Below are 13,050 nucleotides of genomic sequence, written 5' to 3' on the forward strand. Positions count from 1 at the left end.
GCGCGCGAGGTGGGGCGGGGCTGCGCGCGCTCCCTCCCTCCCGAGCGGGCGGCGGGCCGGATCTGGGATGGCGCCTCCTCCGCCTTCGCCCCAGCTGCTCCTCCTGGCAGCCCTGGCGGGGCTCCTGCGTCCCATGGAGGTAAGGCGACCCGCCCCTGAGAAGGCTCAGAGCTCTTCGCCGAAAGTTCGTCCTGGAAGGAGGAGCGCGCGGAGAGAGGACTAGGAGTCCTCCCCTGGCGGGCAGGGCCTGGGTTGGGAGAGGGCAGGGCCCTCGCTGAGGCCAGCGCCCCAGCTCTTCTGCGCCTTGGACCCACAGGTGATGGCTGAGCCGGCCGAGGAGGCGGGAGCCCGTTGCCCGGGGGGCCTGTGGCCTCTGCCCCAACAGGTAGGAGCCTGGAGGGCGACGTGAGGGAGGGTGTGAAGGGGTAGCCAGTCCCGCTCTGGCCCCTCTGCACCTCCAGTCACCCTCGGAAGGACCTGCCGGTTCCTCCATCCCTCAGTCGCCAATGTCTTCATCCCAACCTGGAGGCTTGGGGCTTACTGTCCCCTCCCCACGCCCCACACAGGGCCTCCCAGCTGCTCTAAGCGCTCTTCTTTCCCCACATGTAGGTGTCACCGAGAGTGACTTACACACGGAGGAGCCCACGGCAGGTGAGCACTATCAGGAGCCATCCAGGTGTCTGCACTTGCAGCGTTCTCTGCCTTTTCTGCTCATCATCTCCGTTTGTTACCACTTCCCTCAGCAAGAGGCAATGTGCTTAGTCCGGACGATGAGCCCCAGGCCTGTCTGCAAGGAATGCTGTTGAGTGGCTGGCTGTGTGGGCAGGATGATAGGAGGAAAAACAACAGCTCGTGCTCCAGATGTGCTGTGTGACTGTGGGAAGTCTCCTGGCTTCTCTGGGCCCCGGTTTTCTCTAAGAGAGGATATCAGTAACGCCCCTGCCCACGAGGAGCAAATGAATAGTGTATGGCAGCACTTTGCAAAGTACAAAGCTGTATTTTGTCAGGAGCGTGCCTCCGATTACCGGGCTCCAAACCGTGGGTTCGCCTTGCATGGCTGCCTCTGTTTTTGCCAGAGGCCAGATAGCTTCCATATCCCTTTGGTTTTCCTTTTGAAAAATCTCACTTTTTTTTTATCCTTGTGATAGTTCCAGGCCAAGAGACCTCATTCCACCTACCTGATTCCTTTCCTCAAACATCCCTTTCATGAAATCATTTTGCTGTTCAGAAGCCTTTGATGGCTCCTTATTTCCCACCTTATCATGACCGCACTCCCTTGCCCGGCTTTTCAGGCCCGACCTAGTTCATTAAGCCTTGTCTGACCTCACCTAATCTGTGGCTCACCTACCACACATGTGAGTGCCAAGCTCATTCCCATGGCTCTACCTTTGCTCCAGTGCCGTGGTCGGCAAACTGTGGCTCGCAAGCCACATGCGGCTCTTTGGCCCCTTCAATGTGGCTCTTCCACAAAATACCATGTGCGGGCGCACACATACAGTGCATTCTCCACTCCCTGTCCTGTCCTGACCTGAGGCTGACGCAGGGAGCTTCCTGGCCACCCACCATCCGGACGCATCCGCCTTCAAAGCCCAGTGCAGGAGTCCGCTCTCCCATGAGACCGTGCCGATCACATCAGCCCTTGGCCATCACCTTCTCTAAATTTGCGTAATGCTTATAACTTAAATCTTATCACTTAGCAACTAGCCAGTTTGAATTTTAGTAGTTTGCTCTTTCATTTGCATTAGTTCTGTTTCCCCGAGTTTCCTTTACTTTCCCTGCAAGTGGAGTCCGGGAGTTCTCTTTTGGCATCTCCTACAGCACCTGGCACAGTGCTGAGCATCAGGTCAGCTCAATCGAAGTATATTAATAATTGATCAAGTGTTTCCATCTTGGGATTGTGCACCTGCTGCCCGTGTGCCCTGTACTTGGATGCCTTTGGGAGACTGACTATGTAGATAGGATCAATGAAAAGAAGACTTGGTCTCCATAGAGGGGATGCTTACAGTCTAGACTGGGGACCTGTAGGACCGTCATTGCAGGTGCAGAGAAACACAGCTAAAGAGTGTGGTCGGAGTCTGACTGGGATACCCAGGCACGCTGTCATGGAGGCTGTGAGCTTTGAGGGGTGGCACTTGATGGAGGAGGGGTGAAAGGAATGCTCAGAGGCATGAGGGAGTGCGTGCCACTACCCAGGGTCCTTTTTCCTTTCCTGAGCCCTCCTGGTAGAAGGGCCATGTGCCATCCTGGGAGTCCCTTTAACCTGGCGCCAGGATGGGAGAACGTGGGGCTCTCACAGAAGGCCTGGGCCTGGCTGGCTATATCTGTGCCTTTCCTCCAGGCAGAAGATGTCAGCTTCCTCTACCATCCCTGTGCCCACCCCTGGCTGAAGCTCCAGCTGGTCCTCCTGGCCCACGTCCATGTGGCCCAGCCCTCCCTGGCCCCTGACTCCAGCCTCACTCAGGACCGGGTAAGTGGTTGGTGAAAGTCAATTGTCTGACACTGGCAGCGGCTGCAGCTCCGTGTGCAGGAAAAGGGACATTGGGGGCTTCCTCTTGTTCCTTCCCCACCTTCATGTTAGCTCTTCTCTAACAATTGCCTTCTTTCATAGCCCCTGGTGTTGGAAGCATGGGGGGTGGTGCTGGAGATGGCATGGGTGGAGCCAGCCTGGGCTGCCCACTTGCTGAAGCGAAGGCGGTGGAAGAGGCAGAGGAAGAAGGCACAGTTCCTCTCTGACAGCCTTTCTGGGCCCTCTCCCTGGGCACGAACGCCGGACAGAGGGAGGCTGTGCCGGAGAGGGTGTGTGCAGGTGAGGAGTGGGGCCCAGCGTGGTTGGTGGTGTGGTCATGGGGTTACCTGGGGGGAGAGAGGATGAGTGCTGTCTCTTCTCCCCTAGGCCCCAGCTTTGGCCTTTACTCTGCGGAGCTGGCGGCCCCCAGGCCCAGAGGTGGTGTCTAGAGGGCCCAGGCAGCACTCTCCTGGTGGTGCCAAGAGGCGTGGGCTGCGGGCTGCTCTTGGTCTCCAGCCTACTTCCTCAGCCCCGAGGTTCCCCTCTGCTTCCCCATGGAGCGTGGAGACCAGGAAGCCCAAGCTAGGAACCCCAGGTGAAGGGGGTAATGCTCCATTTGTGCCCACTGCCCCCCTGCTACCTGGGGGGCCTCGAGGCAGTGCCAGCTCCAGGATAGAGGCCCAGGTGCCCAAAGGGCAGAGCAGCCCAGGTGGCTGTGCCTGTCCAAGCCAGGCTTCCCCAGCCGCTCGGGCAGCAGCACCTCCGCGGGCAGCCCGGGGCCCCACCCCACGCACGGAGGAAGCTGCCTGGGCTGCCATGGCCCTGACCTTTCTGTTGGTGCTGCTCACCCTGGCCACACTCTGCACTCGGCTGCACCGGAACTTCCGACGCGGGGAGAGCATCTACTGGGGGCCCGTGGCGGACAGCCAGGACACTGTGGCCGGTGAGACGTTCCCTTCCTCACCCATCCCTAGCCCCGCCCCGCCCCGCCCCATGGCTTCCCTGCCCCTGACTGCTTCCCACCCGCCCACAGCTGTGCTGAAGAGGCGGCTGCTGATGCCCCCGCGTCGGGTCAAGCGCTCACGCCGGAGACCCCTCCTCCCACCCACGCAGGACAGCGGCCCAGATGGGGACAGCTCCGACTGACCTGCCCCGGCCCTGCCACTGTGGCAGGTTTTGCCCCTCCTCCCCCGGGGAGGCCGCGACCTCTGCCACGTGGACCACGCGCAGGGCCGCCCTCTGGTGGCCGGATGGAGCATTTGCAGAAGGGTTAGTTCTTAATGTGGTGTTTGTGGGGAAGGGTGGCCCAAGGAAGAAAAAGGAGCTGTTGTAGCCTCCTTTGCCAAAACTCTGTATTTTTAACTAAATTATTTTAGTAGAATCTTGCATTGAGTTTGTACATCTGCCATAGAGACATACTCCCACCCGTGACACTGTCCTAGGCCATTTAGGTTGTGTGTGAGGTGGGGATTTTATAAAATTGGGCGCTGCCAACGGGGCCTTAGAGGCAGGGTTTGAGGAGGGAACCCCTCCCACCGCTGTGAGCGGGATGGTGGTGGTACTTACTGCACTTACTTCCCAGCCCCCTCAGTGAGGCGGCGCTGTGTGCATTTGCTTCACACCTGACACCTTTCTCCCTTTCATGTTTGCCATCTCCCCAGCCCCTGCCCTCAAGTCTCAGCATCAGAAACAGCACATGATCACTTATTTATTTTTGATACAAATGTACATGATACACATCTTGACAGTCAGCCCACCCACCACCATACAGGTAGAGCCCGGCCCTGGGGCAGAGGCAGGACGGGAGGGGAGCTGGTGGGCGCGGCCATCTGCCTCTCCAGCCTCCCAGGCCGCAGCCCAGGTCCAGGTCCCCAGACACCACAGGCACAGGTGCTAGCCTCTCAGAGGTTATAGGGAGGGGCCTCTTGGCTGAGTCGGGGACCCTGGGGAGCCAGCCCCAGGCTCAGGCGCTCAGTTCTCTGCCCCAGCCAGCACACTCCCCCTCCACAGGGAAAGGGAGGGCAGATGGAGGGGAGTGGTTTTCATTTAAGTTTATAGAGAAAGGGGTACGAGTGGTGGGAGTGATGAGGGGAGGCAGTGGGCAGGACCCCAGTTGGTTACTCTGGCAGCCCCTGGCCCCAGGGTGGTGAGAAGGGCTGACCCCCCACACTGGTCCTGCTGCTCTGGTCCCCTCACCCTCACAAAACTCCACATGGACCAGGCCTCTGGAACGGCACTGCCGCCCCGTACACTCACACAGGGACACTTAGTTACCACGACGTTAAAATTAAGGGGTGGAAAGAGAAAAGAAGAAAAAGATTTCCAGTGTTTGCTGCTGGGGACCCCGGGACACAGGTGGGGCCGTTTGGCATTGAAGGAGAGCAGCATGGGGGCTGGTGGCTACAGGATGGGGACATCCACAGATTATGTACAAAGGAAGGGGTGCCCCCACTCAGCCCCCAACAGGGCTGAACTGGCTCATGGGGGTGGGATGCATGTGAGGGGAACCGCCCCACTTGGAGTGTCCCCACCAGACCCCCTGCGGAGGGTGCCCTGGAGGGCAAGGGGCTGGGAGTGATGCCTTACAGGCCCCTGCAGGCTAGAAGGGGAGGGGACGCTATGTACAGGGGGAGGTGCGTGGAATGTGGGGGACAGGAGCTCCTGCCACCCCACCTCCCCATCCTTCGGGGCTGGAGGGGGGCGGGCACCAGGGTGCCTGGCTGCCAGGGGAGAGTGGCAGCACTAAGGGCACTTGGTGCCAGCGGCTGCTGGGGCGGGGATTAGTGTCTGGAGTGGCCCATCTCCCATGGCCAGTGAGGTCCCAGGGTGTAGGTGAGGGTGTAGGGAGAGTGGTCACTGCTTCTTCTCTCGGGTGGTGATGGTGACCCAGCTGCTTGGCAGCCTTGGCAATGTCATAGGCGCACTGGATCACCTGCTGAGTCAGCAGCTGGAAGTCCACGGGAGCGCCGGGCTCCGGAGGCACTGTCTTCCGGCACTCGCTCTGCAGCCGGTAGGCGCTGGCGTTGAGCAGCCGCAGGGAGCTGCGCACGGGCTCCAGGGCTGGTCTCTGGAGGGAGGAGAGAGAGGGGCCTCAGGCTTCAAGCCGTGAGTACTGGTCAGGGCCCGGGGTGTCCACACCTGCCCCACCCCGAGGCCCTCCCAGTCCTGCTCCTCTCTGGCCCTGTACCTTTGGGAAGAGAGAGGCCATCTCAGTCACAGCCAAATGGATCTTCTCTGAACAGGGCACAAAGCTGTGGGGGAGGGTAGGCATTAGGGGCTCTGAGGGAAGGCTGCCAGGGACTGGAACACCGGCCCCACTCTTGCCCTCAGCAACACCCACAGGCCATAGGCGCTGGAGCCCCACCCCATACCTGTCATGCTTGAATTCCTGGGCAGCCCGCAACAATTCCTGAATGTTCTTGGTGACCTGCTCTGTCTTCAGGATGACGTCCTCTGTGCTGGGAAGCCCGGGGTCCAGGTCTCCATCCAGGCTTTCCAGCTCTGGGTGGAAGTCCTCCTCCTTGCCCAGCTCTAGAAACCGCTTCCCTTCCAGTCTGGGGCGCGGGGACAGAAAGAGACGTTCTAGCCAGGAGGCCTCTTGCCTGTGCCCTCAGCCGCTCCAGGACCCACCTGACCTCCCTCTGCCGGGTGCCTCACCCTAGCAGGGGGTCCCCACTTTGCGTGTTTTCATAGTCGCTGTCGGCACCGCTGCCGTGGCGGGAAAGTTTGCTCTGGAGGACGCAGGACAGGGCAGTAGGTGAGAGAAATTCACAGCCCCACCCGCCACACATCCCATGCAGCCGTCCCTTAGGCACAGGGAGGAGACGTTACCGTGTGGCGGCTTCCTTCCTGGGAGCACGACAGCAGTGGGGAGGGGGGAGTGAAGGGCACAGCTGAGGCTGAAACCCCCTTCCGGATCTAAAACCCAGGACGGCTGGAGTCAGTCTCTCCTCCCTGTGACCCACCTCCCAGCTTCCCTGCATGGCGGGTAGGAACTGTGTGTGTCTCATCAGCCTGTGCCCAGCCTCCAGCACAAAGCCTGGCACCCACTGGGGCTCAGAACCTATTTGCAGACACGGACCCACTTGCCCCGGCCTGCTTACCCGGTAAAGGCCGGCAGGGCCGTGCACTGAATAAATGGCGTCATCCTCCAGCTCCTGGGGGTTAGCACAGTAGGTGTCACAGAGGGCCCTGTGACGGATCAGCCCTGCGTCCCCACCACCTTGAGCCGGCAACTCACAGTGCTGTGGAAAGGCTGCAGCCGGGTGGCGAGCTCGTCCCCAGGGGGGCCCCCAAAGGGCTTCAGGGCCGAGCCTGGTTCATACATGGAGAAGGCCTGGCGGTCTCTGCGGTGGGCACTCCCACCAGGCCCCATGGATGAGTGTTCTGCCCGTTCGCTGGGGAGGGGGGGCGTGGGCACAGGCTCTGGCGGCTGCCGGATCTGCAAGTTCTCCGCCTGCAGCTTGTGGATCTGAGAGTGGAGGGGTGTCAGAAACTCCAGAGGGTCCAGGCAGCACCCCACCTCCCCACTGGAGCCCCCACGCCCTCACCTCCCTCTGCAGCCTCCGGAGCTCGTCACTCAAGCTACTGTTGACCTTCATGAGCTGCTGCACCTTGGCCTCGGAGGTAGCCAGGGCCTTCTTGAGCTCCAGGTACTCCTGCAGCGTCACGGCCCCGTCAGACAGGTCTGAGGAATCCATGCTCTGTGAGGTGAGACAGAAGCCGGTCAGCCGCCAGGGACAGGACGGAGGGCTGCTCTCCAAGCTGTGACCAGCCCACTCGTCCCCGAGGCCCTGGGCGACCAGAGGATGGAGCTGGGCCTGATGGAGGCCGGGAGGGGCGGGAGGGGCTGCGCTCAGACCCGAGCACGGTTGTTCCGCGTGGCGCCGGCGCTGCGCAGAGGCTCCTGGTCGGTGTCCTCGTCCGAGGCCACGCTGTCGTAGTCGTGCTGGTCGTCGAGGTCACTCTGGCTCCGCACAGACAGCTCGAGGTTGTCTGAGGGCACAGGCCTGTCACTCAGGGCTCAGCCACACCACCCGTCTATCATGCAACCCCCGAAGGGAGCCATGAAAGAGAATATCCTGGAGCCGTGCCCGTCCCCCACAGCTCCACCCTCGCCCTCCCCACCTGTAGGGCTGCTCAGGCTCTTGCCCTGCTGTCTCCGCTTGGCCTCGCTGAGAATGTCGATGATCAAGGTGGCAAACTCTCGGGCATTAAATCGGGCCAACTTCTGACGCCCCTGTGAGGCAGAAAGAGCCAGGCTGGCATGACGGGGCTGCTGCGACCTGCCATCAGCTACCCGCTTTAGCCACAGCTAAAACATCGCAGCCGGCTCTCCTGGCCAGGGCAGGGGGTGAGGGATGGCACAGGCTCAGGGTGCCTAGGGGAGCTCGCAGGAGAGGCTGCAACCCACCCCCGAAGCTGCTCACCAAGTGCTCAAAAGAACAGCTTCTTCCCCACGCCCAGTCGCAGTGCCAGCCGGGCCAAGGGAGGCCTCGGGCAGGGGTGGAGAAGAGCAGGCCCGGGCCCAGGCCCAGACAATAGCTGGTGAGGAAGGCAGGGCCACAGAGCTGGCGACCCCTGGAAGGCCCCCCACCAAGCCTCCTTACCTGGTTCCGCGTGGCTGAGTACTCAGGGTTAACAGGCAGGAAGGGCACAGCACTGCGCTCTGTCACCAGGGTAAATGTGGTTCTGGGTAGCCAGCCATACTGTGGGGGAGGCCCATGGTGCAGATTGTCCAGGGTGGCCAGGGCCATGGGTTGGGGTGGGAGAGAGCGCTTAGCACAGCTTTCCTAGCTCCTCCCCAGGCCCACAGAGCTTGGTGACCAAAACAGGGGTGGTCTTCAGACAAGGCACGGGGCAAAGCCAGCTGGAGACGGACACAGAACAAGACTACTCCCTCTCGCCAGGCCCAGCCGAGTTTGGGCTGGAATCTGGCTGTGGCCAGGAAGGAGTGATGGGGAGGGGGGGAGGGAGCGGGGTGCAGGGGGCGGAGCAGGACTGGGGCGAGAGCCAAAGTGGGAGGCAGCTAGAGCAGGGATGAGCCCCAGTGGGGGGTTGGGGGGGTAGGAGGAGCAGGCTGGCTGCCTCCAACTCAGCACACTCTGCCCAGCTGGGGAAGCTGCCCAGGCGGGCTCACAGCTGGCAGAGGCTTACACAGGCCTGCCGAGCAGACCAACCCAGGCCCCCCTTCTTAGTTTCGACCAAAGTACCCGAGAGCCACCCCAGGTCCTAGCCTTCTCTAGCGGGTAGTTACTCTGTCCCAGCTCACCAGCGTCATTTTCTCTGCGATCCACCTCATCATACACGTCCATGGCAAGTTCCTCAAAAAGCCGGTTGCTGAGCTGGAGGCACAGAGGGGGTCAAGGCTTTGTCAGATCCACTGGCTCCGGTGCTGACAGGGCCAGCTCGCCAGGTGTCATAAGATGTGGAAAACCACTTGTGTCCCTTATGCCACCCAGCCCCACAGTCTCAGAACTGGAAACTCTGTCTGCCAAGCTCCAAGGTGGGAGAGGGCAAAAGGGAGGCCAGACTACACCAGCTAATGCCACTGTAGGTCAGAAGTGGAGCTAGGGCCCTGGGATCCTTTGAAAGGCAGAGCCAGGGTCAAAGACAAGAGGTGGAGAAGTAGAAAAGAGGAGACTGGGGAGGCTGGAGTGAGAGCAGGTCAAAGACTTGGAAAAGGACACCAGGTCAGAGGAAGGGGGAGCGATCAGAGGGGCGGGTGGGGGGTGGTTAGGAATGGGGCAGACTCACCGCCTGCAGCTTCTTCTTGGCAGCTTTGGCCAACTCAGACAGGTCCAGGCTGTGGACAAGGGGACGCCGAGAACGGGGAAGGGAGAGACCAGACATGAGATGTGGCCAGACCCTTGCCAATGACCCCCCTAAACATGCAGAGACCCCAGGGAGACAAGACCCCAGATGCCACACAAGAGCCACCCCGCCCCGCCCAACCTCCAGAGCCTGCTCCCGTGGCAGACACCAGATACCTCTGAGACATGCACTTTTGCCGAGATCTAAGTCCAGAGGAAGGCAGCAGAGGGAGGAACAGGACAGAGGCAGCAATTACCCAGCAGAAGGGCAGCACACGCCTTCCACGTCAAGCTCAGACTCATCTCTGTGCACACGCCAGACTCAGAACATACAAAACTGACCTCATCCCCCCTGCCCGCCCCCCATCTGCTCCTGACTGGCTGGCTCGCTCCTACTCTCGGTGACCCACTCACCCAGCACCGTCAGCTCCTGGGAGCCACCTGAAACCTCCCTCAGCCGCAAGCCTTTGCCCGACTTTTCCCAGGTTCTGCCATCATTTCCTCCTGCCTGGGCTTTTGCTATAGTTTATTAATCCATCTTCCCCTCCCAGTCTTGCCCTTACAAACTCTTTTCTACCTAGCACCCAGGGTGATCTTTTTGACGCACCTGGCGGCACTATTCCTGGCCATATAAACATCTCAGCAATAACAGGTATAGATGGCATACTTCAACAAAAAGCTCATTTAAAAAATATGCTAAATGCTTTGCATGCATTATCTTATTTAATCTTCTCAACAGCCCACAAAGACAGGTACAGTGGCCCTCATTTCCAGATAAGATAACGAAGGCTCTGAGAGGTTAAGCAGCCTGCTTGGAGTCACACAGCCCGGGAAGCAGCAGAGCTGGCTCCACACACCCCCATGCTGGAACCTCTCTGCTCTCGGGAGGGTCACAGCTTTTCTCAGGACTCACAGGACTGGCCACTCCGTCTCTATTCCAGTCTTGCTCCTGGGATTCCCGGCCTCTCACATATGCTGTAGTCTCACCATCTGCTTGCAGTTCCTGGCACAGCATTCCTAACGTCTATGCCTCTGTCTCTCTTGCTGTACATCCCACACTGAACTACAAGTGTCTGACTAGGCTGCCTCCCTTTCTCTACTGTGAGCTCCTTAAAGGCAGGGATGATGTCTGAGCCACCTCTGTGTCTCAGTGCCAAGAAGAGCAGCTGGCACTGCGAAGGTGCTCCGTTAACATTTCATTGAGTTCGTGCCCATATGTGTTTACAACACCCCCCTGCCACGCAGGCACACACACCAGGCAGAATCAGACCAAAGAAGTAGGGGGAGTCTCGGGATTTCAGAACAGAGGAGTCTGCGTTCAGGAATCCAAGGTGCCAGATCTGACAATCCCCATCTGCCCACACCGCCCTTTGCTCTCCAGATCCAAGCCAGCAGGCACAGCTGGGCATAAAGACGGCCATCGGAGGCAGCCACCAGGTGGCGCCAGCATCCATCTTGTAAGCTGGGTAACGAGTTGGAGGTGGTACCTCCCAGCCTGGGCACCTGGGGCCTCTCAGATCAGAGGCAGAAACACCTGGATTGTGCCACGCCCTGCCCTCCAGCCCCTACCAATTTATGACACACCACACGGGGCTGGCCAGTTACTCAGATCCCTGGAGCCCACCACCTTTTCACTGAAGAGCAGAGGTTTATCTAAGATTTCAGTGGGGCCAGTGTCACTGGGAATAGAACCCGGTGACCTACTGCTCTTGGGGGTGCTCCTTGTACTCAAGCACTATGTTTTGACAGAAGGGGGCTCAGGTTATGCTGGCTATGTGCTAAGTTGACACTTATCTGCCCTGGGGCCCAGAATTAGGGAGTAAGGACTAGACTATGAAATGTTTGTGCTTTCAGCCCCTAGAGGAGTTCGGTGGGGAATGTGGAGGGGTCCCAGGCCCCTAAAGCCTGGGGCGCTGGAGGGGTGGGGGCTCTGGGGGTCAGACACCAACATGGCTTCTAACAGCCTGTGGGACAGGACACCAGGTGGGCACTCACCTATCGGCCATCTGTGGGATGATATAATGCCCATTCTTGTGATCTGAACAAAAATAAAAATGCAAAGTCACTGATGCTGAGTGGCCTTAGCAGCTGGAAGCCCACCTCACTGCCATGAGCAGGGACAGGCACCCAGAAGTGTCAGGGGAAAGCCCGGAGGGCAGGCCACCGCCAGCAGCCTGGGAGCTGGCTAGAAGTTATGCCCACCCCCACTCCCTACCCCAGTGTGCTGAAGCCCAGAGCCTGCAGCAATTTCACAGGAGCCAGTTGCTTAGCAACGCTGTTCCCCAGCCGGCTTTGTCACCATGGCACCTGCTGCTGAGGTGTGTCTGGGTCCCACCTGCCTGGCCCAGCCAGGCCTGCCCCGCTCTGCTCACCAGGCTTTCGTCCACAGAGATAGAAGGCCAACCGGTCAGTGAGCTCATATTGGCACTCGACTAGCCTTTCTGCCAGCTCATGGTGCCCCGCCTGCCTGTGGGGAGGGGGCATGGCTCAGCCTGCAGCAGCAGCCCTCTCCCCCCACCCCCCAAGCCTCACCCTTCAGCCAACTCTCACCTGGCATAGTCAATGGGTGTTCGGCCATTAACGTCAGGAGAGCCAGGATCAGCCCCATACACTACAAGAAGCTCCGCCTGTAGCGTCTGCCCGGCCTTGGCAGCCACGTGCAGAGGCGTGGTGCCCTTCTCTGGGTGGAAGAAGTTGGCCTGGGCACCCAGGGACAGCAGGCGTAGACATGTCTCCAAGTTGCCTGTCCGCACGCTTGAATGCAGTTGCTGCAAGGAGTGGAAGCGTGCAACAAATGTGTGAGCCCCTCCTCCACGCTGCACCCGGTATTGGAAGCACCTGGGACTCCCACAGCTCCAAGGGCCCAGCTGAAGTTCGGGTGTCTGGGAGGACAGAGGGCTTCCCACTAGGAGTTAACACCAATTAATAGTAGCTGTTGCCCTAACTGGTTTGGCTCAGTGGATAGAGCGTCGGCCTGCGGACTGAAGGGTCCCAGGTTCAATTCCGGTCAAGGGCATGTACCTTAGTTGCGGGCACATCCCCAGTAGGAGATGTGCAGGAGGCAGCTGATCGATGTTTCTCTCTCATTGATGTTTCTAACTCTCTATCCCTCTCCCTTCCTCTCTGTAAAAAATCAATAAAATATATTTTAAAAAAAAAGAGTAGCTGTTGTCAGTCACTATCTACCACAGTGGTTCTCAACCTTGGCTGCACATTAGAATCACCTGGGAATCTTTTTAAAATCCTGATTTCTGGGCCTCATCCTCCGGAAATTCTGTTTCTTTGTTCCTAAAGTTGTGGCTACTCCCTGATTCAACAATTATTTTTGAAGCATGTGGCACAAAAATCATGCTTTTTAAAGATTTGTCTTGTTTTTAAAAAGCAGGGGTCATAGGCAATGTAAAATCTTCAAAAATTCCCCCTGCCATTTAGTGTAATAGAAAGGGTAGATTTCATGCCAGGGTGGGCATCCTTTTGTGCTTATTCAAAATGGACTGAGGGTTTCTTTGCCTCTTTTTTTTCCCCTAGCAGAAGTTGGGAACTGGAGATACTAATGCTCATAACTGGAAATAAAATATCATTAGGGTCTTTTAAGGGGGTTTGCTGGAGCCCTCTAGGAGACCTCAAGTACACGAGAGCAAAAGCAGGGGAGAGGGTTTAAAAAAGGGAAGGCTCCCGCTTGTTGGATGCTGTTAATGACCCAAGGCAGCCCTAATTATTAACTTTTTTCCC

The 13,050-nt window shown here is 58.9% G+C and overlaps 2 protein-coding genes across 2 annotated transcripts in view; one reads left to right on the forward strand and one right to left on the reverse strand.

Annotated features, from left to right (window-relative positions):
* TP53I13 (tumor protein p53 inducible protein 13) lies at positions 1-3,891 on the forward strand. Its single transcript, XM_006095547.3, has 7 exons — positions 1-139; positions 317-385; positions 610-651; positions 2,339-2,467; positions 2,609-2,806; positions 2,894-3,449; positions 3,540-3,891. The coding sequence occupies exons 1-7, from the start codon at positions 68-70 to the stop codon at positions 3,650-3,652; spliced, it is 1,179 nt and encodes a 392-aa protein (XP_006095609.1). The 5' UTR covers positions 1-67; the 3' UTR covers positions 3,653-3,891.
* A 309-nt stretch (positions 3,892-4,200) lies between these two features.
* The window catches only part of GIT1 (GIT ArfGAP 1), a 10,320-nt gene continuing 1,470 nt past the window's right edge, over positions 4,201-13,050 (reverse strand). Inside the window, 17 exon segments of the mRNA XM_023759552.1 lie at positions 4,201-5,573; positions 5,694-5,757; positions 5,878-6,060; positions 6,164-6,237; positions 6,338-6,424; positions 6,610-6,663; positions 6,747-6,977; positions 7,057-7,209; positions 7,368-7,501; positions 7,634-7,745; positions 8,116-8,190; positions 8,192-8,214; positions 8,778-8,850; positions 9,263-9,311; positions 11,314-11,356; positions 11,691-11,785; positions 11,869-12,086. Coding sequence (XP_023615320.1) covers positions 5,124-5,573; positions 5,694-5,757; positions 5,878-6,060; positions 6,164-6,237; positions 6,338-6,424; positions 6,610-6,663; positions 6,747-6,977; positions 7,057-7,209; positions 7,368-7,501; positions 7,634-7,745; positions 8,116-8,190; positions 8,192-8,214; positions 8,778-8,850; positions 9,263-9,311; positions 11,314-11,356; positions 11,691-11,785; positions 11,869-12,086 — 2,118 coding nt within the window. The 3' untranslated portion in view covers positions 4,201-5,123.

Source organism: Myotis lucifugus, unplaced genomic scaffold, assembly GCF_000147115.1.
Source record: "Myotis lucifugus unplaced genomic scaffold, Myoluc2.0 scaffold_157, whole genome shotgun sequence".
Taxonomy (NCBI): Eukaryota; Metazoa; Chordata; class Mammalia; order Chiroptera; family Vespertilionidae; genus Myotis; species Myotis lucifugus.

What these genes read in the sequence shown, in the direction of transcription:
- TP53I13 (XM_006095547.3), top strand. Translation starts at nt 68, where the DNA reads ATGGCGCCTCCTCCGCCTTCGCCCCAGCTGCTCCTCCTGGCAGCCCTG. An exon ending in CACGGAGGAGCCCACGGCAG is followed by an intron (nt 652 to 2,338) that starts GTGAGCACTATC and finishes CCTTTCCTCCAG; the next exon opens with GCAGAAGATGTCAGCTTCCT. An exon ending in GCCGGAGAGGGTGTGTGCAG is followed by an intron (nt 2,807 to 2,893) that starts GTGAGGAGTGGG and finishes CTTCTCCCCTAG; the next exon opens with GCCCCAGCTTTGGCCTTTAC.